At 42.9% G+C, this 27,480-nt stretch overlaps 1 protein-coding gene across 1 annotated transcript in view; it reads left to right on the top strand.

The window, feature by feature from the left end:
* The first annotated feature begins 2,915 nt into the window (after window positions 1-2,915).
* ATP12A (ATPase H+/K+ transporting non-gastric alpha2 subunit) overlaps window positions 2,916-27,480 on the top strand; it is a 29,552-nt gene continuing 4,987 nt past the window's right edge. The window contains exons 1-17 of the mRNA XM_054049517.1: window positions 2,916-3,166; window positions 5,466-5,615; window positions 9,236-9,295; window positions 10,416-10,619; window positions 11,679-11,792; window positions 12,755-12,889; window positions 13,472-13,589; window positions 14,364-14,632; window positions 16,262-16,460; window positions 17,102-17,211; window positions 18,015-18,149; window positions 19,045-19,237; window positions 19,810-19,985; window positions 21,200-21,336; window positions 21,889-22,039; window positions 23,890-24,058; window positions 24,870-25,024. Coding sequence (XP_053905492.1) covers window positions 3,158-3,166; window positions 5,466-5,615; window positions 9,236-9,295; window positions 10,416-10,619; window positions 11,679-11,792; window positions 12,755-12,889; window positions 13,472-13,589; window positions 14,364-14,632; window positions 16,262-16,460; window positions 17,102-17,211; window positions 18,015-18,149; window positions 19,045-19,237; window positions 19,810-19,985; window positions 21,200-21,336; window positions 21,889-22,039; window positions 23,890-24,058; window positions 24,870-25,024 — 2,484 coding nt within the window. The 5' untranslated portion in view covers window positions 2,916-3,157. The remainder of the gene's footprint in view (window positions 3,167-5,465; window positions 5,616-9,235; window positions 9,296-10,415; window positions 10,620-11,678; window positions 11,793-12,754; window positions 12,890-13,471; window positions 13,590-14,363; window positions 14,633-16,261; window positions 16,461-17,101; window positions 17,212-18,014; window positions 18,150-19,044; window positions 19,238-19,809; window positions 19,986-21,199; window positions 21,337-21,888; window positions 22,040-23,889; window positions 24,059-24,869; window positions 25,025-27,480) is intronic.

Genomic DNA, 27,480 nt, shown 5'->3' with positions numbered 1-27,480 from the left:
AGCGGGTAGTAAAATACAGATGGGGACCACATATCTCAAAGGACTTCCAGTTGCAGGTAAGTAAACTCCATTTCTTCTTTGAGTGCTCGTCCCTATGCATATTCCACATGTGGGTCGTTGTCAAGCACTGCTCAGACTGGAGGGTGGTATGAGGAAACCGGCAGCAAAGATGTTTTCAGTACTGCAGTTCCCAATATTGCATCCACAGCAGAGGCCTGAACTAATGTGTAAGCCTAGCAAACATGTGCATGGAGCTCCAGGTGGCTGCTCTGCATATGCCGAGTACTGGAATGTCCTGCAGGGATGCTGTAAAGGCGGCTTGTGCCCTTGTAAAGTGTGCCCTGACTCTGTCAGGACGAGGTATGTCTATTAACCTGTAGCATTTGATGATGCGCCCAGAAATCCACGCAGAGATTCTCTGAACGGATACTGCTTGACCTTGTGATCTTTTGCTATGGCGAGAAAAAGTCTTGGTGATTTTCTGATAGGGTTGAGTGCTTTGCAGGGCACAATTGACATAGAGGGAATGAAGTCTTCTCTCTTTAGAAAAAGTGTGGGGTTTTGGAAGAAGGACAGGCAAGTGGATACTTTAGTTGAAATAACCTTGGGGAGGAACTTAGAATGGAGGCAAATGGATACCTTTTCCCTGTGAAAAACCATGTAAGGAGGGTCTGCCTTGAGGGCTCCCAACTCGCTCATCCTCCTGGCCAACGTGATATCAACTAAGAATGCAACTTTCCTGGACAGTTGTGACAGATCTTTCTCAGAACCTGTGGTAGTTGGGGAATGGGAAGAAAGACATACCTGAGATCATTCATCCATGACAGCAGGACAGTATCACCCTCGGAGCTGTGGCCCATAGCTCCTCTGGAACAGTACAGAGAAAGTTTTCTGTTCATTTGGGACACAAAGAGATCCCATTGAGGTGTACTTCACTTAGTGAATATTTCTCCAGGACAGAGTTGTGAATCTCCCACGCATGGTCCACAGAAAAGTGCCTGCCGAGGTTGTCTGTTAAAAGAGATCTGAGCATCTGGAAGGTATGCAGCTTGGATAGTGGTGCAGTTTCTGGGGCACTCCTTCCTGATGCTTGGAGATGAGGCAATTTCTGAGACTCTGAAGTAGTATTATCCTCAGGGGTAATAATGTTCTTCAGGAGAGCTGGGCCGGAGATGATGGGAGACTCCATATGTCCTGGTGTCTAGGCAGTTGGGACCAATGGTTTCAGCACATCTCAGGAAGTAGTATGGTCCTTGGATAAGCAAGCTGGTACTGACGATGAGTCTGGACCTGCACTGCTATATGGAACTGGTGGGTGATGGTCCTTGTGTTTTGGAGCTGGCAGATCTTTCTTCTTGTGTTCTTTGCCCTCCAGCCTGGAGGTTTTCAGTGGTGCTGGTCCCTTAGGATCGACGCGTGAAGGCTCAACTGCACTCGACAGGCTCAGGGAGGGATCGCGTCTTTTGTGGATGGTCCTGGATGGGGATCTGTCCTTGCAACCGTGAGTGTGCACCTACTCTCATAGGAAACCCTGGAGGAAGAGTCCTTGGGCTTAGGAGCTGCAGATTCCACTTCTAAGCTCATACTTCAGGGGGCTCGGGGTGCTACTCATCTGTTGGGGCCAATATACAGGGGATTTCCCTGGCCCGGATCAGTGTGGGGCCATATAGCTTTCTCCATAAGATGTTTCCTTAGATGAAGCTCAAGAGCAACAAATACTGCACTTTGCAGAGATATGCATCTCACCCAAGCAATAGAGGCAGAGTTGGTGATCCTCACTCTCAGAGAAGGTGCAAGGGCAGGAGATACAATTCTTGAACACCGGGAGTCCAGGCATAGTCCCAGACAATGGGCAGGGAGTCCCCAGCACGGGGGAAAATGAGCTATATTAACTATACTATAAAACGCTAGCTATCCTAATATAAAAGATATGAAGTATAAAACTATTTACAAATCAATTTGCAGGTTCTATCAGAAAAACTGCTGAAATCTGTGGACATAGGATTCAGACTCTGGTCAGCAGTGGTATGAAGGAACTGAAGAGACATCAGTCCGCACTGCCTCTTATGCCCTCGGTCAGGACCACGAGGAGACCTACTGAGCATGTGTAGACCAACGGACACTGCTTGTTAGAATTTCCAGATGTGGGTGCATAGAGTGCATACATACCTGCGTGCAGAATACAGGTATAAAAAGTTTCATAAATCTTCTCTCTCAGAGCATATGGTATTTCACTTGGAGAGCTTGTGACTGATGCAAGATAAACACTTAAAAAATTACCCTGTTCTGATAACTGCACTTGCTTAGAAAGCCCTGGGCAGCAGCTGCCTCTCTTTTTTCTTTTTTACAACCTCAGGTTAAAAATCAGAGCAAACAAACCCCATCTACACCAAGAATAGAAAAGTCAAAGTATAAACTTTTAAAGGAGCACTCTGCCCCTTATGATATTACAATTCAAAGTTATTGACTGAATATATAGCACCTATCCTGTTGGTATCTGAATGGCATAGTGATGTTATTTTTAGAGACCCTGTGCAGATACACGTCAGATCACTTAAAGGAGTGTAAATGGCAAATGTTGCCCACACCCTCTCTGCCCCGCCACATGTTTTGAAGATACTGGGAAATCATTTGCAGGAGGTCAATGCTGGCGAATCTCTGAAGGAAACTCATTGCTTTTAACAAGGTGAATAATGTACCTGTTCCTCAGTTGGAAGCAAACATTGCAAAGGAATAATTAGAAGCTATTTGACCTGAAACCCACATGCCCATTACTGTGGTATTTTTCCACCCTACTGCAGGTGAAGCAGAAGATGGGCTGGACCTGAAAGAGGAGGGGAGGAGTGGCAGACAAAGTGCTTATTTATAAAGGGACATAAAGAGCACTCTCTCCCCACAGGCTTTGGAAGGCAAACCTGTCCTGTCTGAAGGATGCCTAAGTGCGGGGAGGATTCCAGCTAACATTGGCTTTCCAGTTGGGAAGAGGCTACAACCCCTGCGAGCTCTTGCACTCTGACAGCCACAACGATTCTGAGCTACTTGCATCTTGCGTTCATACCACTTTTCCTTTTCATCCAAGCACCTTACTTCAGTATATATCTTCCTGCCTGAGAGATCCTTTGCTCCACTAGAGCAGGGAAGGAATAAACTCACAAAAATGGGAAAGGTGAGTGAGTGTTCACTGAAACAGCTGCTATTTAAACATCTGGTTTCTTCTGCTAAGCTCTAAGAAATAGAATTTATTTGAGAAATTAAAAATGTATGTATGTTTGAAATGCTTTTCTGTATACATGCCTGCTAAGGCAGGAGAAAAATGGGTCAGAAATGCAGGTTATTGTGTTTCATAATGATGGGAGATCCAAAGAGATTTCTGTCTTTCACTCTGTCTTTGCAAGCAGTTCTAACGCTAAGTGTTTTAAACCCAGAAGAGCAGAAAGATCCAATAGGAAGGGGAAATACTGTTGAGAATGTCTCCTTTGCAAATGGATGAAAGATCAAGCCAATATGAGAAGGTCTGAGAATTCAGGGTTAAAAGGAGGAACCCCAAAACCTTTCTAGGAACTAAAAGGATATCTTGCATAGGAGGACAGAACAATTCATTAGCTTTTACTTTTCTCCAGGAATCTTCTCTCCTATGTCTGCTAAAGTTACTATAGTCCATAGAGTTGTTTCCTAGTTTCCTCTCTTCATGGAGACTTGAAAAGCTGAGCAGATTTTTGGTGGGATGGGGAAAGGAAGGTGGAGAAAGATGAGAGTGAAAAAGATAACTCCAATAGATAACCCCAGCTTGTGTATCTTGCCCCACCCCCATGCACCTCAAAAAAAAAAAAAAAAAAAAAAAAATCAAAATTGCAGCATTCCTCAAACTCAAGTGCACCTAGGGGTTGAAATGTGGTTCTTTTTGGTAGTTTTTAGTTCAGAAACATAGGAATTAATATTTTCTCATGTGCTTATCAGATGATATACACAGCCATTATTTTAGCTGTTTGGTTTTGTATTTTTTTTTAATTAAAATGTTCAGTTATAAACAAATCTGCTTTTGTCAGTGTGGAAGTCCAAACATGGAAAAGCATTCTGCAGAAGTTTACATATATGTATTAGATACACATTGTATGCAAACATAGCCAAGTAGAACAAGCCACTACTTGAAGTTCAGCCAATAAGTATGATTCAGTCTGAAACTCAAAAGATTAATCCCTAAGGAATCCAGTGAGAATGGGGTCAGCCGACAGCTCTTCCAAAGAATGGCAGCCAGTTTACAGAATAATTATGATCTGGAATTATGATTATAGAAACTGGTGAATTAACAATGCAGGAAGCCTGCCCTTAAGTCTGGGCTATTAGCTTGTAGTGAGGAGGCAGCAGAAGAAAATAGCTTATCAATAAATCTAATGCAGTTAAATAGGTTTGGCAGCTTCTCTATGCTGGGGGTTGCTATTTAACTGCTCTATGTACCCTGCAGAAAACTGGCAAAAACTGGGCTAACAGTTCACCAGCTCCTGATCTGTTCTGTGCTCTGTGCACAAGGAAGCAGAAAGAAGAACAGGAGTACTTGTGGCACCTTAGAGACTAACAAATTTATTAGAGCATAAGCTTTCGTGGACTACAGCCCACTTCTTCGGATGCATCTAATAAATTAGAGCTTATGCTCTAATAAATTTGTTAGTCTCTAAGGTGCCACAAGTACTCCTGTTCTTCTTTTTGCGGATACAGACTAACACAGCTGTTACTCTGAAAGGAAGCAGAGTTCTCCCAGTATTCTGTGAACAAGAGGATCACTCTAACTAGTCAGTGCAGTTTTTGCCTCAGGGTATCACTATATGACTGAGAGGCCAATTAGACAGTGCTGCTAAATGTCATGATTTTATCATGAGTGTGACAATATGAGGTGTTTTTTCTTAAAGGACAAGCTCCTGGAGTCAGGTGAATATGAAATCTTAGCTTTTATTTGAAGAAAAAAAAAAGTTAAACATGAAATCACAAATCCTAAATATGCCAACAGCAGAAATTAAATAAAAAAATCCAACATTTCATTATTTTTAAAATTTCATGATTTTTAAGGCAATTTACTGACTTTTTGGGGGCCTGACTCATGATTTTTGAGTGATTTGCATTGACAATGGATCTTGGGAAATATTTTTACCCTAAGGGGCAGATTCTCAAACTCACCTAAATTGCCATATCTCTACTGAAGTTCATGGATCTATGACAATTTGCACCAGCTGACGATCTGGCTGTCACTGTACGTTAATGCTATAGAAATTTCAGGTACAGGACAGCACCAGGAACTATCAAATTCCCAGGAGGAAGAGACTGCAGCCACCTCTAAAACATGGAAAGCTTAGAGGTCCTGGCTAGGCACAGTATTTCCCACTCCTGTTAGCTACTGTACCTATGATCACATGGCAACACGAAGCATAATAAGACCAGTTAGACCTAACTTGCCTTCTCATTTCTGATTCTAGAAAAGGTCTGACATTTACTCGGTCGAGATCCATGGCACACAGGATCTGGAGAAAACAGACAAGGAAGATGAAGAGGAAAAGTACAAAGACCTGAAAGGCAACAAGAAAAAAAGCAAGAAGACAGATGACCTTAAGAAAGAACTGGACTTGGTGAGTGTCCTTTGGGGAGGGAAGGGTGGCATGTTTTGCTCCTATTGATGGTGCAGGATCAAACTGACCTGTATAAACAGAACGATTCTTGCAGAAATTAGCTGGTGTTGGAACAGTATCTCCTTTATTCCCAGCACTTCTCATCAGGTCTGCATTTTCCTAGGTGAAGTGGTTATAGCAGGATTTTACCATCACCTCTTTGGGTAAGGTTCCATTGGCATAGAGCAGACTGACAGAAAGATAGAAAGGCAGAAGCCAAACCTCTCAGTTCAGAAGCTGGTAATATGTCTAAGAAATGAGTACCAAATTGAAGTGCAACTTTTTCAGGCTGAATGATTGCAGATTGGATTAGTTGCTTGAGCTCTGGGCTAGGACTCAGGAGAATTGAGTTCTATTCCTAGCTCTGCCGGTGACTTGCTGGGTGACTTGGGGCAAGTCATTTCCCCTTTCTTTGCCTCAGTTTCCCCACCTGTAAAATGGGAATAAGGATACTGACTTCCTTTATAAAGTGATTTGAAATCTACTGATGAAAAGTATTAGATAAGAGCTAGGCATTATTACAGTACCTTCAAAGGGCACTGAGTAACCACAAACGTATTTCCAAGGATTCTACAGTACTTGCGTGGTGCTTTTCATCTTTCAAAGGTCTTTACAAACACCAAGTAATTAATTCTCAATATCCATCCCCTCCAATGAAGTGAAGGAGTGTTCTTATTTTCATTTTATTGATGGGGAAACTGAGGCACAGATAAGTTAATTTACTCAGTCAAAGTGACAGAGTCATTGTGTAAGAGCTGAGATGAGATGAGAACTTGAGAGTTCTTGGCTTCTAAGATTGAGTTCAGAATACTATACTATACTACGAGTAAAATTATCAAAAGTTCCTAAGTGATTTAGGAACCTAAATTCCATTTTCAAAAGTGAATTAGGTACCAACAGGTCAACAGGACTTAGGCTCTCTGGTGCCTATGTCACTTTGAAAATGGGACTTGTGCATTTCTGAAAATTTTATCCCCTGTCTCTCTCCAAAACCAAAATGAAGTCCACAAAATTCCTGTTGGATTGTGTTTCTATCATGCCTAGCACAATGGGCCTCTGATCCATGACCAAGGTGCTTCAGTTCTACTATAGTACAAATAAACAACAATTTCACTCCAATAAACTAGATTTCCAACAGGATGAGATGGAAACATTAATAATCTCACTAACTGTCATATTTTAACACCTCTGATGTAAGTTCTGCCTTTTATAGTCCAGAAAAGGAAGAAAGTATAGTTAAAGGATTTGTGGGGGTACCATCTGACTCATTGGGGTCCTTGGCCATGTTAACCTCACTGTGACTCGGTTCCCCCATATGTAAAATGGCTATATGTCTACTTCACGGGGGTATTGTGAGGCCTAATTAAAGTTTGCAAGCTCCTCCTACTTTTTTTAAATGATAAAATATAAATAAATTTATAAAATATAAATTAATGGAGATATCCTATCTCCTAGAACTGGAAGGGACCTTGAAAGGTCATCGAGTCCAGCCCCCTGCCTTCACTAGTAGGACCAAGTACTAATTTTGCCCCAGATCCCTAAGTGACCCCCTCAAGGATTGAACTCACACCCCTGGGTTTAGCAGGCCAAAGCTTAAACCACTGAGCTATCCCTCCCCCGGATGCTGTTTTGAGGGGAACGGAGGACAAACTGCTGTCATGTTAATGGATGATCTGGCCTGTTTGCCAACCCTGAGAACATCCCTTTACATAGAGCATTTAAAACTCCCATACTGTTTCCTGACTGGTATCTGTTTGATCTCTGTGCTTCCTCCTTCCTTCCTTCCAATTCCGATCTCTGTAGCTACACCCTACATTTAATCAAGTGCATTATACCCATGGGATGTCATTGCAGGGAAAGGAGAAAAGTTGTCAAGTCTCCCCCTACAACCACCCCTTTCTACCAATGGCAATAACCTGCTGCTTCTGGCTAGAAGACTGCAGTGCATGACTGCACATGAGACATGTTACTGCTAATGTTCAGACCCCATTCCTATCAGATAAGGGCAACGATTTTTTAGTACACACACACACAGACACTGTAGTACTTCTTAATTCAGCATGTTGACTAAAGTGCTTAGTGTTTTGAGGCCTACAGCATCTGGGGATTTTAAGATTAGTTATCTTATCTAAATGAAGCAGAGTTATTCATCACAATCAGCATCACACAGGATATGTTTACACTATAATCGGAGGTGTAACTGTGTGTAGCAGACACACCTGAGCTAGCATCGATTGAACTAGCCTGGTGTAACAATAGCAGTGAAGCTGCGGGAGCACAAGCTAGCCATTTGAGTTAGGCGGGGTTAAATAGAGGCGGGGTTAACCCTAGGCGGGGTTAAATAGAGTGCTGTCCAGAGGCTTCCTCAGACCTAAGTCCACCCAACTGGACCCAAGCCTGAGATGGTCGAGTTGTTTTCCGACCTGAACCTAAATCTTCCCCCCAAACCTGAGTCAGCGCTGCCACCACTTACTGCCCATGGGGTTGGTATAGTGGTGGTCGCGTGGGCTGGCAGCTGCATGCCCCACTTCTGCCCCCTGCTGCACTGGGCGCATGTTGCAGAGCAAGAGGCACTGCAACTCCTCGGTGTGCACAGCACAGCGAAGTGGCGGTGGCCTGTGGGAGCGGGGCACGTAGCCCTTGCGTGCCAACCCCACAGGCAGGAGGAGGAGAGCTGATCTGAGCCCGACAGGGTCGGGTTATTTTCTGAACTACCTGAGCCCCACACTTGTGGTCAGGTCCTGTCAGGTTGCAGGGCTCTGCTGCAGTCACACCTCAGATTGCCATGCAGACATACTCTGCAAAGAGTTTCTCTGAGGAGGAGGCTGGCGGGAGAGGGAGTTACAGAAGTGCTGAAAAAATGTGGACACCATTTCCCAATGCTAATTTGCACTCCACTAGCTTTTAAAACCTGACAAGCTCAAAGCACTTTACAAAAGTGGGGTGGATATTTGTTGTGACTCCCATTTCACATTTGGATAGGTACAGAGAGGTGATGCGACTTGTAAAAGGTCACACAATGAGTAAATGGCAGAGCTGGGATTAGAATCCAGAAGTCCTAGCTCTTCGGCTACAGCTGCTCAGAAAAATTTGAAATTTTGATAAAAAAAACTGTTTCAGGGAGGGGAAGGGGGTTTGAGAAAAAAAAACATTCCCTGACCATCTCTACTCCCAGTGTCTCATGCTAAGCCAAAAGATTGCACTGCGTCGATTTTTGTATGTAGATGGCTTCCCGTCACTGTAGTCTCTGATCTGTCAAGTATTTCAAAATAGAAATTATGCTTTAGTGTCTAAGATGATGGATGACCTGCAGCCATGAAAGGGGAATTTCCAACTCCATCTTCCAAGTATGCAGCCCTACATAATTAGTTGTGTGGTTATGGAGGTGGTTCTTGCTTTCCTTTGAAGGATCAAGCCTTTGCCACCACTCCTTGAGGCATACCACCACATACTGGCAGCTGGACCAGTAGCCAAGAACCCAGGGCAATTTCAGTGCTCCTCAACCCCAGAAATACTGAATTTTTCAGACCCACTTTAAGACAGTCTGCTCACTTCTTGTCTCTCTTTCTTTTGTCCTTCAGGATGACCACAAACTCAGCAAAGAAGAGCTGGAGGAAAAATACACTACAAGCATCAGCAAGGTGAGCGAGTAAGATATGAGCAAGGAACGGTATGAATCAAATATCCTTAGTTCATCTGTGGCCTGATCCAAAGCCCACTGAGCTCAGTGGAAAAGCATTGATATCGTCTGGCTTAGTAGGAGCCCCACAATCATTATTAAAACAAAACATTTTACAGGCGGGAGGTATTAACTCTCAACAGATACTGAAAACAGAGATCAGCCCAGATAGAGTGATTCAGATCTGGATTTTGATATGAATATCTCTGAAGTTTGAAGAAATTTCTGAGCATTTTAAATCAACACTATTGGAAAGCTTGGACCCCAATGTTTGGACCTGATCTAAACTTTCCCAGAGTCTGAGGGAGTTTGGACCCGGTATTCAGAATCGGATAGGTCTCAATCTAAACAGATGGCTTCAGTAAAACAATATAGAATCATAGAAATGTTGTGCTGAAAGGGACTTTAAGAGGTCATCCCTGCACGCTGAGACAAGTAACCTAGAGCTTGACAAATGTTTGTCTAACCTGCTCTTATAAACGTCCTGTGGCAGGGATTACACAACCTCCTTTGTAAAACCATTCCAGGGCTTAACTATCATTATCATTACAATGTTTTTTCCTAATAGCTAACCTAACTCTCCCTTGCTGCAAATTAAGGCAATTACTTCTTGTCCTACCCTTGGTGGACATGGAGAACAATTAAACACCACCTCCTTTATAAAAACCCTTTACATATGTGAAGGCTCTTATGTTCCCCCTCAGACCTCTCTTCTCTGGAATAAATATGCGGAGTTCTTTCTACCTTTCCTCCTAGGCCTTGTTTTCTAAACCTTTTATCATTTATCTTATATCACAACTGTAGTGAGAAAGCTCACTGCAGATGACTTTACCTTTAAAGAAACCCATGATTAGTGGAAGTCCATGGACTTGACTTCCTATTGACCCCCATGGGGGATGCACATGCACATCATGGCATTAACAATACTTAGGTATGAAAGCACCTTGAAAATATAAGGTCACAGACTATGGACAATCAAACCCCTATTTGGGGACGAAAGAGAGAAAAGCAAAGTTCCAAGTTTCGAATATGAAATCTGCATTGTCTAACTCAATGTTTACCATGTTTTTTTGCATTTGCAGGGTCTCACTAGTGCAAGAGCAGCAGAGATTCTGGCCCGAGATGGTCCCAACGCTCTCACTCCTCCTAAATCCACTCCTGAAATCATTAAGTTCCTCAAGCAGATGGTGGGAGGGTTCTCCATCCTCTTATGGGTGGGGGCTTTGCTCTGCTGGATTGCCTTCGGGATTCAGCTTGCTCAAGGTGTTGCTTCAGCATTTGACAATGTAAGTACTATGCCAGCTATCTGGTCATCACCTCTTTATAGTCTGGTAGGACTTTTTAGAGAGCTGGGGTCTCCAATCCTCCTACTTCAGTATTGAATCATTTCAATAAATGACAGATTTATTGGTATACTCCGTCTGCTCTCTTTTTATTTATCTTAGGCTTTTGTACTGCCACCCATCACCATAGTATCTAAGCACTTTCAAGTGCAACAGTGAAGTCCCTAATGGACTTTACAGAGTCTGACACTTCTCCTCTTTTGGGGTAAAAACTCTACTTGGAGCATGTCCTCTTTGTCTGCTTCTGGTTGGTTGGTTGCAGTTCTTGTTTTATTTTGGAGATTATAATAGATAGGGCTTTGAAGACACCAAACAAATAAACACAGCTTAAGTGTGGTGGATGTGTGTGTGTGTGGGGTTGTCTGTTCATTTTTATGGTGGCCTCTGCATCTCCTGTTTTGGGGTAAAATCTTCAAAAGCACCTAAAGGATTTAGAAGCCTAAGTTCCATTTTCAAAAGTCATGTAGGTGCTTTCAGAATTTTATTCTTTGTCGGATGAAGAAATAATAAAGTATCATAAGGCTATTCAGTTACTACTCCCAATCCAATAGTTTCCAGGAATTACTGGAATTCTCCTGAAAGCACTTATTCCTGTGAGCTCTGCAGCCTGACGTCTAAACCCAAAAGATTCAAAAGTTTGGATGAGCACCCAGTCTTCTAGGTGCAAATCCAAACTGGAGGGTGTGTAGTTCATCTCCAGCCTTCTAATCATGTGCTTCCACCCTGACCCCCAAACAGCTGGCTTGGCTTCCATTCAGATGAGATTCTTATGAAAACTCTTAAAATCCTAGTTTGTCATTTGAGGAGCCGTTATAGTCCGTACTGCTTATTAACATGCATGAGCAGACAGTAGAATTCCACAGTTCTCTCTTAACCAGTTAAAACTAGTTCCACCTCTGCCTGAAGAGTTTATTTTATCAAATTGTGTTATTATTATTTGTATCAGAAACAACAGTAAATGTTGTTTTTAAACTAACTGGAATCATTTCTCTTATCGGTCAGCTGTACTTGGGAGTAGTCCTCGCTCTGGTTGTCATCCTCACCGGTATCTTCGCTTACTACCAAGAGGCTAAAAGTACCAACATCATGGCCAGCTTCAGTAAAATGATTCCACAGGTGAGTGGCCAACCTTCCTCTCTGTTTCTGAAGAGCAAGGGACCAAAACAGTTGGAGGTTGAAGATTTTAAATGTATTAATGGCACAAAACTGGCCTAGTGGGTACCCTCTTTAATAGTGAAGGGAGAATTAAGTTTCCCTTTTAACTCAATAGTGGCTTTGCTCATGGTATTCCCATCATAGAATTCAGCCCCCAGGGCTTTCGGTGGATGAGAAGCAGAATCCGGTCTTAGAGTTGGGAATAATTTTTCTCCAAACTCCATCCTTCACCAGAAGGGTCCAGATCACTCTTGGGCAATTTATCCTCTCTCTTACTCAAACATGAGATCCTTTAGTTTGTTTTACTGATGTAACCCAGACTAATGTTAACAATTATCAAGAGTGCCAAACATATGTGGTATTGTATGAACATCTATTGCTACCAGGCACCTTGTCCAATGAGCTTGCAGCATAATATGGAGTTACTGTTCTGTTAGGTTGAAAATTGAATTAAAAAAGAATTCACCGAAGAGAACTGGGCAGCAGTATGATTACAGCAAGGGAGACCTCCCATTTCTATTCCCAGCTCTGTTACTCATGGTGTATAATCTTGGGCAAGTGGCAACCTCTATGCCTGTGTTTACCCATCTGTGAAATGGCAACAGTATTGCCTCCCTTGTAAATCTCTTTGAGATCCTTGAATGAAAGGTGCTATACCAAATGCTAAGTGTTATCAGCTGACCTTGGTGATCTTTCATTGGTGACTTACATGGAATTCAGTAGATGATGAGGAAGAAAGGAATTATGCTGATGTATAACAAAGGGGAACCAGTAGGGGTGAATTTCAACCCCTGAGCAGAGCTCAAAAACGGGGGTAGGTGGTACACAGGCCTTGTATCTGCTCTCTGCACGGGGTGAATTTCATCCATGGTGAAAGCAGGACGTGGGACTGGTTACACTCTTGTTGTTCTCTTGTCCCATAGCAAGCTCTTGTCATCCGAGATGGAGAGAAGAAGGAAGTGCCTGCAGAGCAGCTGGTGGTGGGGGACATGGTGGAGATTAAAGGTGGAGATCGGATCCCAGCTGACATCCGTCTGATCTTTTCTCAGGGGTGTAAGGTAAACACCAGCTTTAGGATGTACAGGGATGAAAAAGGATATGTGACGTTTATGCCACTTTTTTCAGAGAGGTTGCAAGAAAGGAGAGACCATTTGTACAGAGAGAATAGCTCATCAGCCAATAGAAACCTTGGTTTTACATCTATGCTGTGCTTGTGCAGAAGGTCCACTGTAGCACCCAGTGCACATGGGACAGAAAAGCCCATTATTTATAACAATTCCTCACTCCAAGGGAGAGTCAAGTGCATCTCCTCTCCATCATGATACTACAGCCAGTCTCCTGCCAATGCTATTTCCCAATGCAGTGATGGAAGCACTGACCCAGTAAACCTCTCTGCAGTGTTGGAGGTAGCTATCTGAGTTATGCTTCCCTCCAAGTCACTAGGCATTACACTGGTTTGACTGGATCTCCATGATAATAGAGGCATTTGCCCTGTCATACTCTCCTATCAGGAACAAAGTTAGACTCTTCTGATTACTATATCCCTGCCACCTACCACCACGATTGCTGCAGCCCTTCCATACAGGTGTATGTAAGCGAGGGTTGCCAACTGCATGAGTGTGTCTTTTGTTGACTGACAGGTGGATAATTCCTCCCTCACGGGGGAATCAGAACCACAAAGCCGTTCCTGCGACTTCACCCATGAAAACCCCTTGGAGACTAAGAACATTGCATTCTATTCTACAACCTGCCTGGAAGGTAACCTGCAGACTGAAGGAAGGGGCTGAGGAACCTGCTTGTGTATAGGCACCCCATCACACCTGCCACTAATTCTCGATGGTGCTTTTTCTAGGAATCCCCAGAAAGGTTTAGGACAAAGAAAAACAAATGAGCAATTAGAAAAAAGAAACACACCATGCAAACAAAAATAAAACTCAAAGCACTGGGCTGGTTCTACCTAGGACCCATAGCCGACATATATTTTTGGCTGACTGGTCTGGCGCTAGATACAGTATAAGCAATAGCTGATCAACTCCTGCTCGCTTTTGGCTTTCCCATCATTATCCTAAGTCATGGAAAGTCAGAGCTGCCCATAAATAAGTGCTTCAGATGCTTGAGGAAAGTTGTTCTTATTTTCAGAGGGGGAAAAAAAAGTATTTGGTGCCACATATATCAAATTATTTACTACATGTTTGTCTAGCGCTCTGTACAATGGGTCCCTGATTGTTGACTGAGGCCTTACAGTGCTACTGCAGTACAATTAACGAACACCACTGATGAAAATACACTGCAAGACCCTCCCCTCCCTTATGTAGATAATCCCCTCAGATTTCTGAGATGGATGTAAATAAAAGGTTGAGAAAGGTCCCTAATAACAGGGCAATATTGCACACGAGACTTGTAGCACAATGGGGCCTGGGTCCAGGAATGAAGCTCCTAGGTGATGCACTAACATTATATTTCTTTACTAATTGTAATTCTCTTTAGGGAACCAATCCCACACGGTGGTGATAACCTCTCCTTTTCTTCCAGGTACTGCCACTGGCATGGTAATCAACACTGGGGATCACACTATCATCGGGCGCATTGCCTCACTGGCATCTGGAGTTGGGAATGAGAAGACACCCATTGCTATTGAGATTGAGCACTTTGTGCATATTGTGGCAGGAGTGGCTGTTTCTATTGGGGTTCTCTTCTTCATCATTGCTGTGTCCATGAAATACAAGGTTCTGGACTCCATCATCTTTCTCATTGGCATCATTGTGGCCAATGTGCCCGAAGGACTGCTAGCCACCGTTACTGTAAGTCTACACAGGCCATTAGCATGCATTGTACAGCTTTGCTTCTGTTTGTATCAGTGTTCATGTCAGTGTATGCATCACAGTACAAGATGGTCTAGGAACAGGGCCAGTCCTAGGTTCCTGCAGTTAACAGCAGGGGATCCCCAATTCTCATAATCCCTTAGTAGAGCTAGGATTAAAATGGGTGCACTCTTATTGAGAAATGGGCTAAGGATGGAACTGTTTACTTAAATCCATCTGAACTTTGGGGCCTTGGACCCGCACAAGTTTTGGAAAATCCAAACTCAACTCCCATCCCAGTATCACCATGTTCGGCCATTTCTAGTTTTTGTGATCTTATAGCAGATGCAACAGCTGCTGCAAGATCAAGTATTTACAGGTGGTGACCTCATGTGAACTCACGCCAGCCCTGAGAAGACCTTACAGATATCTTTTCAGAGCTGGGACTTTCCCAATTCAAGATAGGGAACTCTAGAATTAGCAGAGACCTTAATCTCAAAGACTTCAGCACAACAATCCCATGTACCTATGTGTACACATCCACACACCCTTTAATATAGTGTTGGGTACCATTTCTGTTCCCGTTACTGACCCGCTACATGACCTTGAGCAAGCCACTTCCCTTCTATTTGCCTTCATTTCCTCATCTGTAAAATGGGGGTATTACTACTTCATGTGTGTATGAAAGATCCAGTTCAGTAATAGTTATAAGCATTGCAAAAGCCTCAGATAGATGGTACAAAGAAGTGCAAAAGTATTATGAGTACCATTAGTAATAGTCCTAATCCTTTCCTCAGCGTCGAACTACCTATGCACTTCATATGGAAAGAACTGCCACTCACACATCAGTGGTCTTAGCCACAACCATACTCAAGATGTGAAACCACTGTCAGTCATCTTTGGTGACAAACAACTATAATAATTATTAGTACCAGGACACCACAGTGATGGTCACCTTGGAAATATTATGACAAAGTTAGTGGTAATGTGAGCTACTATTAGCTTTACAGTTATGAGCTTCTCCCAAATTCCAGTCCTTTTACTTGAAATATGGTCCTAATGGCTGTCATGCCCTCCTCCTATCGTCAAGGCAATAATAATCTTGTCTAACCACGCATGAGCCTGTGTGCCAGATGCAGTATTTGCTAACTAGAGGCCAGATTCTGATCTCAGTTACACCATTGTTAATCTGGAGTAGCTTCACTGGCATCAATGAAATTACTCTAGATTTTTACATGAATATAATGGAGATCAGAATCAGGACCTATAGCTTTAGCAGGACTATGGTTGGTTCAAAAATACCATTTTTTAATTAAAAAATTAAGAACTTTTTTCCAAAAAGCTCAGTGAACATTTCCTGGATTTTAAACAACAACAACAACAAAAATCTTTTGAAGAAAAACTTTTTGGCTATGTTTTTTGAAAAACAAAACCCATTTTTCTTCATTTAAAATATAAAAAAAAAATTACTGCATTTTTCAGTTTTTTTCCTTGAAAAAATGTTTTAGTTGAAATTTCAAACAAGCTCAGGTTACAATCCACGGAGTCGCGTTGTGCACAGCTTTATTACCTTGCTCACCTGTAATGGTACCTCACTAACAGGGAGCTGCAATTCTCCCATTCCCCTAGGTGAGTTTGTCTCTGACAGCCAAGCGAATGGCAAAGAAGAATTGCCTGGTAAAGAACTTAGAAGCTGTGGAAACGCTGGGCTCGACCTCCATCATCTGCTCTGACAAGACAGGGACCCTCACACAGAACAGGATGACTGTTGCCCATCTTTGGTTTGACGATCAGATCTACTCAGCTGATACCAGTGAAGAACAAACAAGTAAATATATATGGGAGCTGGAGAAGGGCAACTGGGTGGCTTAGACATGCCACAAGGTGGATGTCAATCTGAATTTAGCTGAGGCCAATGGTGACGACTTGTAGTCACATCATCTGATGGCTCTTTGGTGAACTGCTTTCAAACAAGCTGGTGGGACTCAGGACAGGTCCCACTGGACAAGCACCACTGGATATCAGAAAAAGCAATCCAGCTGGTAACAAGAAGTCTCCCCCCACACCTTGTTGACCATTTTAGCAGAGATGGCAAGGACTGGATGGAGCCTGAATTCCAATCTCACCCCTGCAGATGGTCCTTATAAAATCAGGTTGAGGCACTTTGTGTGCGGTGGGGGAAGAGAGCCTGTCCTACAGCTGTTTTCTGGAGAAATAGAATTCTTCAGTCTAGGAAGTACTAATCCATCCCCTCTTCAGCACTAAACAAACAAGGCGTCTTTGCCAAAATAACTCTGGCAGGACTGGTATGGAGGTATGGTGTGCACGGGGGAAGATATGGTTTGAATTTCTATATACCTGAATCTGATAAGAATGGCCATTTTCTCCTGCAGCTGCTTTAACATAAGGATTCCACTATCCAGCATCTAAAAAGCTGCAATATTTGTATGTTTTTTTGCTTCTTTTCAGCCCAGTCCTTTGATCAAAGTTCTCAATCATGGGCAACTTTATCAAAGATTGTAACCCTCTGCAACCGAGCCGAATTCAAACCAGGACAGGAGAACGTTCCAATAATGAAGGTATCCGCTACTTTCTGAGCTCATTTGTTTTACACTGAAAAGATTGCATGCAAAGTTTTTCTTTGTTTTTAGTGCTGCCTTTCATTTTAAAATTCCCATCACTTTTGTGTTCCTTGCTTTACCCTTGAAAGAAATAGAAAGAGGGAACAGACAAAAGCAATATCCATTTAAGTCAAAAGACAGCTCAGATATCAAGATTAGTCTTTCCACACTATTAATCTAAACTAATAAAAAGATAGAAAGGGTAAGAACTTGAGTTATTTCCTTGTAAAGCATTTGTTATAGGCAGTACTCTGATTAGAACAGGGGACTCCAGATTCCTGGGCTCTACTCTTGATTCTCTCACTGACTGTGACATGCAATGGAACTCACTTGACAATTGGGTAAACTGAGGCACTGACATTAAGCGAGGAGAACATTCATTTGCCCCAGAGCAGAGAACAGCCACAGATCTTTCACTTCCACTGAATTAAATGCAAATCTCACCTCTTTGCAGTAGCTTTGTCACAACAGCAACCCTAAAGAATGGCTCAATATCACTACCCTAAAGACTGCAGTTAATAAAATCAACAGCAATACAACCCAAATGCTCCCATGGCATAATTCAAGAGAAGGATGGAAAATATAATCTCTCGTTCTGATTGCTTGCTTTAGGTAAACTGGTTGGTGCTTTGCTGCCAGAGTGACAGCTACATTAGAAAGCACACACTCTATCACACATGTGTGTAAACTTATTTCAGTTCCTTGGATGAAAGTGCAAAAGTATGACTACTAAAAATACATGTTTGTTCTTCTCTGCACAGAGAGTTGTGGTGGGTGACGCCTCAGAAACAGCCCTGCTGAAATTTGCTGAAGTAATCTTGGGTGATGTAATGGGCATTAGAAAACGGAACAGAAAACTGGCCGAAATTCCTTTCAATTCTACTAACAAATTCCAGGTGTGACTTTCTTCTTTGGAAAATGAACCAATCAATCCATATCTTTGTCCAACCCAGTGTTTGTGGCTGGGGCATGGTGACATTAATGGGGAAATTCAATATCCTATGCAGTTTAAGCTCAGAGCCACGTATTTCCATGGAGGCAGCTACCCTGCTGGGACTTTCATGCAAGGCCATGCAATTAGTTCCAGGGAATTCAGGTTACATTACGAAAGAGGGAATGGAGCTGTAGCCCATGCAGTGTGGCCAAGCTGCCTTGAGCACAGTATGTAGGAACCTATAGTTTCTATAAACATTATTATTAAAGATGAGGGTGAATCCGATCTGCATCATTTTATGGAAATAATGGTATTGACAGCCCTCAGGCTCCTAGAAAGTTGACAATGCTGCCTAAGACTGGGCAAAGTTTGGGCACCTGTGTCTTATTATTAAAATAAGATTATTATTATTATCACACAGTGATCTAGTATATGTCATTAGAGCAAGGTATTTCATTCTATCAAAGACCAGATTTATCACTTCAGAAGAGATAATGTACATTAGTGAGAAAGAGGAGGAGAAATATTTCTTGGCTCCAAGTTAAATGGACTCTTATGGTCAAATTCTGCTGTTAGACAAGCATGGCCAATTCCCATTGCCATCACAGTGGGCAGGGCCAGTTCTAGGTTTTTTGCCGCCCCCAGCAAAAAGGAAAAAAAAAAAAAAAAGGGCATTCAGAATGCCGCCCCTGAAATTGTGCCGTCCCACGCACATGCTTGGTTTGCTGGTGCCTAGAGCGGGCCCTTAAAGTGGGGGTTGCATATCTGAGGGCAGAATTTAGCCGTTCGTGGGTTATGGTGGAAACTGAAGGGGACCATACACTGTTTCAATCATTCCATCTTCATGGTGCACACAGCTCTCAATCCATGAGACCGAAGACCCCAATGATAAACGCTTCCTGCTGGTGATGAAAGGAGCCCCAGAGAGGATCCTAGAGAGATGCAGCACCATCATGATCAATGGCGAAGAACAGCCACTGGATAGAGAGAGGGCTGAGGCTTTTCAGACGGCATACATGGAATTGGGAGGCCTGGGAGAGAGAGTGCTGGGTGAGTTCAAAAGGGAACTGAAAATGGATTGCAAAAGAGAAAGGAATTGGGAAATTAAAACTGAGTTAAACGCCAGTGGCTCTGGCAACTGGATGTTACAATAAAGGATGCATTAGGTGTGCATGGGAATATTATACATGTGACAATCCTCATTCCAGTCTTGGAATGACAGCTGAAAATGGGTGCAGTCTCAGAGGAAAAAGAAGAGAAATGACCTGCTCATTCATGGATGAAATGATAAAAAAACCCCTCAAAATAACTAGAGGGTTAACCCACATCAACACTGCTGTAAACTCTTTCCAGCAGGGACCTTGGGACAGTAGCTTGCACTATGTGGGGGAGGGAGCAGGTACCAGCTACATTTCTTTGAATGCTGGTGCTGTAAAAGAACATTAATGCAGCTGACAAGGGATTAAAATTCCACCACAGAGGACATTTCATGGTGTTTTTTTTAAAATGCAGTGGTATAACGTAGAGAAGAACAAATAGTCATGCTGTACCAAGTCTCCCTTTCTCTTTTGACCCTTCCCCTCCACCCTGCTCTCACACTGCTCTACTGGGTTTCATTCCAGGCTTCTGCCATTTGTACCTGCCAGAGGATGAGTTTCCAGACACCTACCCCTTTGATACAGACTCCATGAACTTCCCCACCTCCAACCTGTGCTTTGTAGGACTCTTATCCATGATTGACCCACCTCGCTCCACCGTGCCAGATGCCGTGTCAAAGTGCCGCAGTGCTGGGATCAAGGTAGGGTTTCTGCCAGTCAACAGCACAGCAGGTCTACATAAGAGATTCCTAAAGCGCCCATGATATAGCCTCAAGTTCTTGCTGCATCATGGTCACATTTTACTGTATTCAGATTAAACACATCTCAGGAGATAACTGAAGTCTTATTATCTCATTAACGTTGGCCTGGGGTATTAACCTGGGAGTAAATTTTTACACCCACTTAAAATCTCTTTTACATTGCCAGCATGGTATGAAGAGAACTTAATGTAGATGGGCCCATTGCAAAGATGGGCTGAAACCAAAACCCCAGATGCAAAAGGATTCCAAAATTTGGGGGGAGGTGCAGAAGTTGATCCAGATCCAACCTTGCAGCTCAGGCCCATTTCTAATACATAAAGGCACCTATGGAGCTGGAATTATTCACCCTAAACCATGAAAGAGTGACAAAAGTCCTTCAGAAAGGGGAAGAACTACATTTAGATCATAAAAACTGAAAACTTTAGAAAAGTTTTCAGTTTTTAGAAGTCTATGCAAAGCAACAGCTTCCCTAGCTGCCTTGCCAGGACAGCCTCAAGTATATATGCAGCTCAAGGCTAGTGACGGGGAGCGAGTTTCAATTGCATATTGGATCAGGAAAGGGAAATCAGCCTTTGAAGCAACCAGCCTAAGGCAAAATGAAGGCTGTCCCAATATTCGGTAAATTGCTGGCATTCGGAGGTTGCTAGGCTTGCTACCAAGCAGCTCTCTCTCCTAAAAGGTTGAATAGACGCATGTTCCAATTTTCTAGGGTGCCTCCTGTCACAAGGACCTAGTTTATGTTGTAATATTAATCAGTGTTTCCAACACACCGTGCAAACTCTTTATTCTACAGTATTGGTCCCCATCAACGCAATAGCAACACAACAGCATTTGGGGTTATTAGTGTGCTATATAAAAATAAATACAGGACCTCTGTTTAGGAGAAGGAGTGAGACAGATCAGAATTAGAGAAGGAGCCTGGTTTCCTGAACCAAGCCTTCCCTTTCACTTTCAATTCAACAGTGCCAATGTCACTTGGCTTAGGAACTGGTGCTAACATCGGGCTAGCAGGTTACTAGCAACAATCTGAATATCTTTGAAACCTGACTGCATGCTCAGCATGCTAAAGAAACAAAGCCATTCGTTGGTGGAGAATAGCCACCTCCTTCTGCTATTCCTAAGTTTCTCATTCGATGCACTTGTCCCTTCATCAGGTTATCATGGTCACTGGCGATCATCCAATCACAGCAAAAGCAATTGCCAAGAGTGTAGGCATCATTTCCGCCAACAGCGAGACCGTGGAAGATATTGCCAAGCGCCTCAACGTTCCAGTCGAACAAGTCAATAAACAGTAAGAGCAGGCAGCACGCACCTGTAGCTATCTGGAAATGAAACCTTTCCTTCTCCTCTTATGCATGTATTAACCTGTTTCTACAAAACAGTCACTTTTTGCTCTCCTGCTTCTTGGTACTTTCCTAGCCCTGATATCCATCCAACTATTCATCTCTTCTACCCAGAACCATCCATCTAGTTTATTCTGAAATGTACCGAGGCTGAATGGAGTTTTGATGATTCAGGAAAAGAAGAATAAGATAACTCATTCTACCATTCCACCTCTTCCAGCCAATACAGCATTGCTCCCTACAGCACAATCTCTGTTCTTTTGCAAGGTCTACTGATGGGGCCTACTACCACTTTCTCCACTAGGGAATTGTAGTAATACCTTGCATTTCTACAGAGCCTTTCAAGTCATTCCTGCTGACAAACGAGTAAGGCTACTTAAAATTAACTTGCTTATTGCTGCCATGCCCAACCCACTGAATTGAGTACAGTGTATGAATGTATGGTTTGTATCTAAGCCTTTATGTCGGAGTTTCACTGTGCATTCCTGTGGCTATTACAGGGATGCTAGAGCTGCTGTAATTAACGGAATGGAGCTTAAGGATATGACCGCAGAGCAGCTGGATGAGATCTTGATCAATCACTCAGAAATAGTCTTCGCTCGCACCTCACCCCAGCAGAAACTGATTATAGTGGAGGGCTGCCAAAGGCAGGTGAGTGAGAGAAGGCAACAGATAAACATATGTGGCCCTAATGGATTTGTACAATGATGGTATTTGCTCAGATGTCCTCCTCAGCAACAGACAGAAGTGATAACCTCGTGGTGTTAGAATCAGGTAAGAGGGAGGTGAGTTCCAGGTTCTCTTTTCAAGCTGCAGCCATCTGAATCTACATACTGTAGTGAACTGGCCAGTGTGCCTTTGGCACCCCATCCTACACTGGATAGAATATAAGCGGCTCCATTGCATGTCAGGAGTCCCATGTTGGTACTGGCTAACTGACACACTTCTGTGGTAGGGCCTGGTGCTTGAGGGGAAGTAGCGGAGCTGCAGCTGCACTTTGGGTGTGAAGTTCTACTTGTGACACAATGCTGGAATCCCTGGGGCCAAGGATTGATTATTTAGGATGCCCCCTTCCCCAGATGGTTCTATAAACCCAGATGAAAGCAGCATTGTGACCATGCCCTCTTGTCCCTCCCCTTCAGTCTCACTTCGGCCTTCTGTACAGCCATGTTTACCAATACAGGGCATGAGTCCCAATAAACTGCTTTATCACATGCTTTGTCTAAACTGCCTCTTAAACTGTCTTATAGCTTAGATAGGAGACTAGTGTAGGGCAGGATTTTAAGAGTTTTGTCCCATTCACCGCAGTTATTTTAAAGCTGTCTGGAGTAGAACCAACACAGTGGGTATATAGTGCACCATGAAAAAGGTGAGCAGAACACCATCCAGACTTCCTCCAAGGGACTTTTCACGGCTGTGTGATCCCCCTGCTTCCCCACCAATGCAAGTTGTGACTTACCCAATGGCTCTCCCTCAAATTTGCAAGGAAAGCAGATGCAGCATGGCCCACTTTTAATTTTTGTAGCTTTGGCAGAGCTGAGCTTTCCCATCAACATCAGCTCTTTGGGTTTAATCCTGAATTGCTTTCAGGGAAACAATAATATTATTACTTAATTTCTAGCATCACCCCTTTTTAGATGGCAAGCTCTGGGTACACGTGTTCTGTGCTGTGCAGATGTCTACCCTCCAGTAAGATTTGACTCTTTGAAGGATGAAGAGCAAAAAAAGTCAGTTCACGTTCTATGTTCAGTAGCTAGAGCCTATAAGTATTATTTATAACTGGTATCATGTAGCAAAATCCCCCAAGGGACAAGACATTCAGTATTTGTCGTAATTAGTTTGCCACATTTTTTCCTTTGATTTTTTTTCTGATTCTGCTCATTGCACTCCAAATTCTCCAGAAGCCAAAGCATCTTTGAGAGGATACTCGGTTATATTAGGAAGTTTCATCAGAGAGGCTAGTCCAGAGAACTGGGGCCTTTTCTAGTTCACCAGCTCAAATCAGTTCAGGTTCACAAACTAAAAGCAAGGTTAGCATTTAGTGGCTGTTCAGTAGCCTTCATTAAAGTGGGAGTGGGGTGTGTGTGTGTCTCAGCTATCTATATCACAAACCACCCCGAAATTGATATCCTTCTAAGACACCTTAGGAGAGAGACCAAGGAGGGGATGGACCATGGTAACTGAATTCCCCTTTGCCCCCCCCAAGAGTATCTCTGGTTTCTTCAGCCAGGGATGGGATACATTTGCAAGACATTGTAGAGGAAATGTATGGTATCACTGCCTATATTCTACCTGGCTAGATGAAGAATTTGGCTTCAGGCCAGGGCTGCCCATCCAGCATCTTTCACCAGCACACATTCACTTTAAAAGAACAGCTCAAGAACACTGACACTAATTTTAACCTGTACTGAACTCTGCTCCAGAAGCTTTAAAGGTGGGGGCTTTTCCTTGCTGGAGGATGGACTAATTTCCTCAGTCACCTGAATCCTACTATGTTCCAGGATGCAGTTGTTGCGGTGACTGGAGATGGAGTCAATGACTCCCCAGCTCTGAAAAAGGCAGATATTGGAATTGCTATGGGTATCGCCGGCTCCGACGCAGCTAAAAACGCAGCTGACATGATCTTGCTGGATGATAACTTTGCTTCTATTGTCACAGGAGTGGAGGAAGGTAAAAATAAGATTCACTACTCTCATCCCTAATGTAAGTTGAAGTAGTCGCATTGGACTTATAGCCACTATCCTCTGTCTTATTATTTTTAAAGAGGCCCACTTGCTTGCACTATTGTTCACTTACATTCGCACACACCATTACCTGGAATATGCATGAAAACTGGGGGACTGCATGTTCATTTTGTTGCAAATGTATGTAGGCAATCACACATTTGTGCATACCAGAATCTTTTTTTTTTTTTTTTTTTAAAGGCATCTCCTAGGGCTAAATGGTCAGTTTATTGACCTTTATGGTAACTACGTACCCAATTCTGCATGCACTGGTCATGTGTCCCTTAATATCCTACACAATCCAGTCTATATCTATGGACTTAATTTCCTTATTCAAACTTCAGACTCTATGGAGCTATCAGAACCATGGTAGCTAACCACTTTAAAGTTAGAAACAGATGTGAATCATCTCCAACCACAACCACATCTTAGGGTTTTATGACCTGCTCACAAAGAGCAAGGCAACATTACACAAATACTATTTGCTCAGTTCTGCAATGCTTATCAGTTTGAATCCTGAACAAAAGGCCTTCATTCATGTCTGATCCTGTATTAGTTTCAGCCTCACGTGTTGCAGCAATCTCTTGTACCCTTTCTTTTCTATTATTTGTTTGCCACCCTCTCTTGCTTGACCCCAACTATACTACCACCTATTCTAAACGTTTTAACTGTAACTGCTGAAAAAAAGATGGTGGGAAATTTTCAGCCAGCATTGGCCTTAGTGAGTATTTTAAAATAAACTTTCTGTTTTTCCTCAGGCCGCTTGATCTTTGATAACCTAAAGAAAACCATCGCCTACACCCTGACCAAGAATATTGCCGAGCTCTGTCCCTTCCTGATCTACATTATCGCCAGCATCCCACTGCCTATTGGCACAATCACTATTCTGTTCATCGATCTGGGCACAGACATCGTAAGTTGACTCACCCCAGACATGGTTAAAACCAGCTGGCCGCCCAAGCAATTTCACGTGCATGTTATTGACTCTGAGAATGAGTAAGCGGCTAGGGTTTGAGTGCCAAGGAGACTCTTGAGCCTCGCTGGGCGTGAAGCAATTAGATTTGATGTACATCTTTGAGGGATTAGTCATCAGTCAGGAACTGAGAGCCTGTCATGCTAGGAGTCTACTACAGGCCACCTAACCAGGTGGAAGAGGTAGAGGAGGCTTTTTTTAAACAACTAACAAAATCTTCCAAAGCCCAAGATTTGGTGGTGATGCGGGACTTCAACTATCCGGATATATGTTGGGAAAATAACACAGCGGGGCACAGACTATCCAATAAATTCTTGGACTGCATTGCAGACAACTTTTTATTTCAGAAGGTTGAAAAAGCTACTGGGGGGAAGCTGTTCTAGACTTGATTTTAACAAATAGGAAGGAACTCGTTGAGAATTTGAAAGTAGAAGGCAGCTTGGGTGAAAGTGATCATGAAATCATAGAGTTTGAAATTCTAAGGAAGGGTAGAAGGGAGAACAGCAAAATAGAGACAATGGATTTCAGGAAGGCGGATTTTGGTAAGCTTAGAGAGCTGATAGGTAAGGTCCCATGGGAATCAAGACTGAGGGGAAAAACAACTGAGGAGAGTTGGCAGTTTTTCAATGGGATACTATTAAGGGCCCAAAAGCAAGCTATTCCGCTGGTTAGGAAAGATAGAAAATGTGGCAAAAGACCACCTTGGCTTAACCACGAGATCTTGCACGATCTAAAAATTAAAAAGGAGTCATATAAAAAATGGAAACCAGGACAGATTACAAAGGATGAATATAGGCAAACAACACAGGAATGCAGGGGCAAGATTAGAAAGGCAAAGGCACAAAATGAGCTCAAACTAGCTACAGGAATAAAGGGAAACAAGAAGACTTTTTATCAATACATTAGAAGCAAGAGGAAGACCAAAGACAGGGTAGGCCCACTGCTTAGTGAAGAGGGAGAAACAGTAACAGGAAACTTGGAAATGGCAGAGATGCTTAATGACTTCTTTGTTTCGGTCTTCACCGAGAAGTCTGAAGGAATGCCTAACATAGTGAATGCTAATGGGAAGGGGGTAGGTTTAGCAGATAAAATAAAAAAAGAACAAGTTAAAAATCACTTAGAAAAGTTAGATGCCTGCAAGTCACCAGGGCCTGATGAAATGCATCCTAGAATACTCAAAGAGCTAATAGAGGAGGTATCTGAGCCTCTAGCTATTATCTTTGGAAAATCATGGGAGTCGGGAGAGATTCCAGAAGACTGGAAAAGGGCAAATATAGTGCCCATCTATAAAAACAACCCAGGAAACTACAGACCAGTTAGTTTAACTTCTGTGCCAGGGAAGATAATGGAGCAAGTAATTAAGGAAATCATCTGCAAACACTTGGAAGGTGGTAAGGTGATAGGAAACAGCCAGCATGGATTTGTAAAGAACAAATCATGTCAAACCAATCTGATAGCTTTCTTCGATAGGATAACAAGTCTTGTGGATAAGGGAGAAGCTGTGGATGTGGTATACCTAGACTTTAATAAGGCATTTAATACGGTCTCGCATGATATTCTTATCGATAAACTAGGCAAATACAATTTAGATGGGGCTACTATAAGGTGGGTGCATAACTGGCTGGATAACCATACTCAGAGAGTTGTTATTAATGGTTCCCAATCCTGCTGGAAAGGCATAACGAGTGGGGTTCTGTTTTGGGACCGGCTCTGTTCAATATCTTCATTGACGACTTAGATATTGGCATAGAAAGTACGCTTATTAAGTTTGCGGATGATACCAAACTGGGAGGGATTGCAACTGCTTTGGAGGACAGGGTCATAATTCAAAATGATCTGGACAAATTGGAGAAATGGTCTGAGTTAAACAGGATGAAGTTTAACAAAGACAAATGCAAAGTGCTCCACTTGGGAAGAAAAAAATCAGTTTCACACATACAGAATGGGAAGAGACTGTCTAGGAAGGAGTATGGCAGAAAGGGATCTAGGGGTTATAGTGGACCACAAGCTAAATATGAGTCAACAGTGTGATGCTGTTGCAAAAAAAGCAAACATGATTCTGGGATGTATTAACAGGTGTGTTGTGAGCAAGACACGAGAAGTCATTCTTCCGCTCTACTCTGCTCTGGTTAGGCCTCAGCTGGAGTATTGTGTCCAGTTCTGGGCACCGCATTTCAGGAAAGATGTGGAGAAATTGGAAAGGGTCCAGAGAAGAGCAGCAAGAATGATTAAAGGTCTTGAGAACATGACCTATGAAGGAAGGCTGAAGGAATTGGGTTTGTTTAGTTTGGAAAAGAGAAGACTGAGAGGGGACATGATAGCAGTTTTCAGGTATCTAAAAGGGTGTCATAAGGAGAAGGGAGAAAACTTGTTCACCTTAGCCTCTAAGGATAGAG

The sequence above is a fragment of the Malaclemys terrapin genome, chromosome 15, assembly GCF_027887155.1.
Source record: "Malaclemys terrapin pileata isolate rMalTer1 chromosome 15, rMalTer1.hap1, whole genome shotgun sequence".
Classification (NCBI taxonomy): domain Eukaryota; kingdom Metazoa; phylum Chordata; order Testudines; family Emydidae; genus Malaclemys; species Malaclemys terrapin.
The sequence above is the reverse complement of the archived record's forward strand: the minus strand, read 5'-3'. Positions and strand labels throughout refer to the sequence as shown.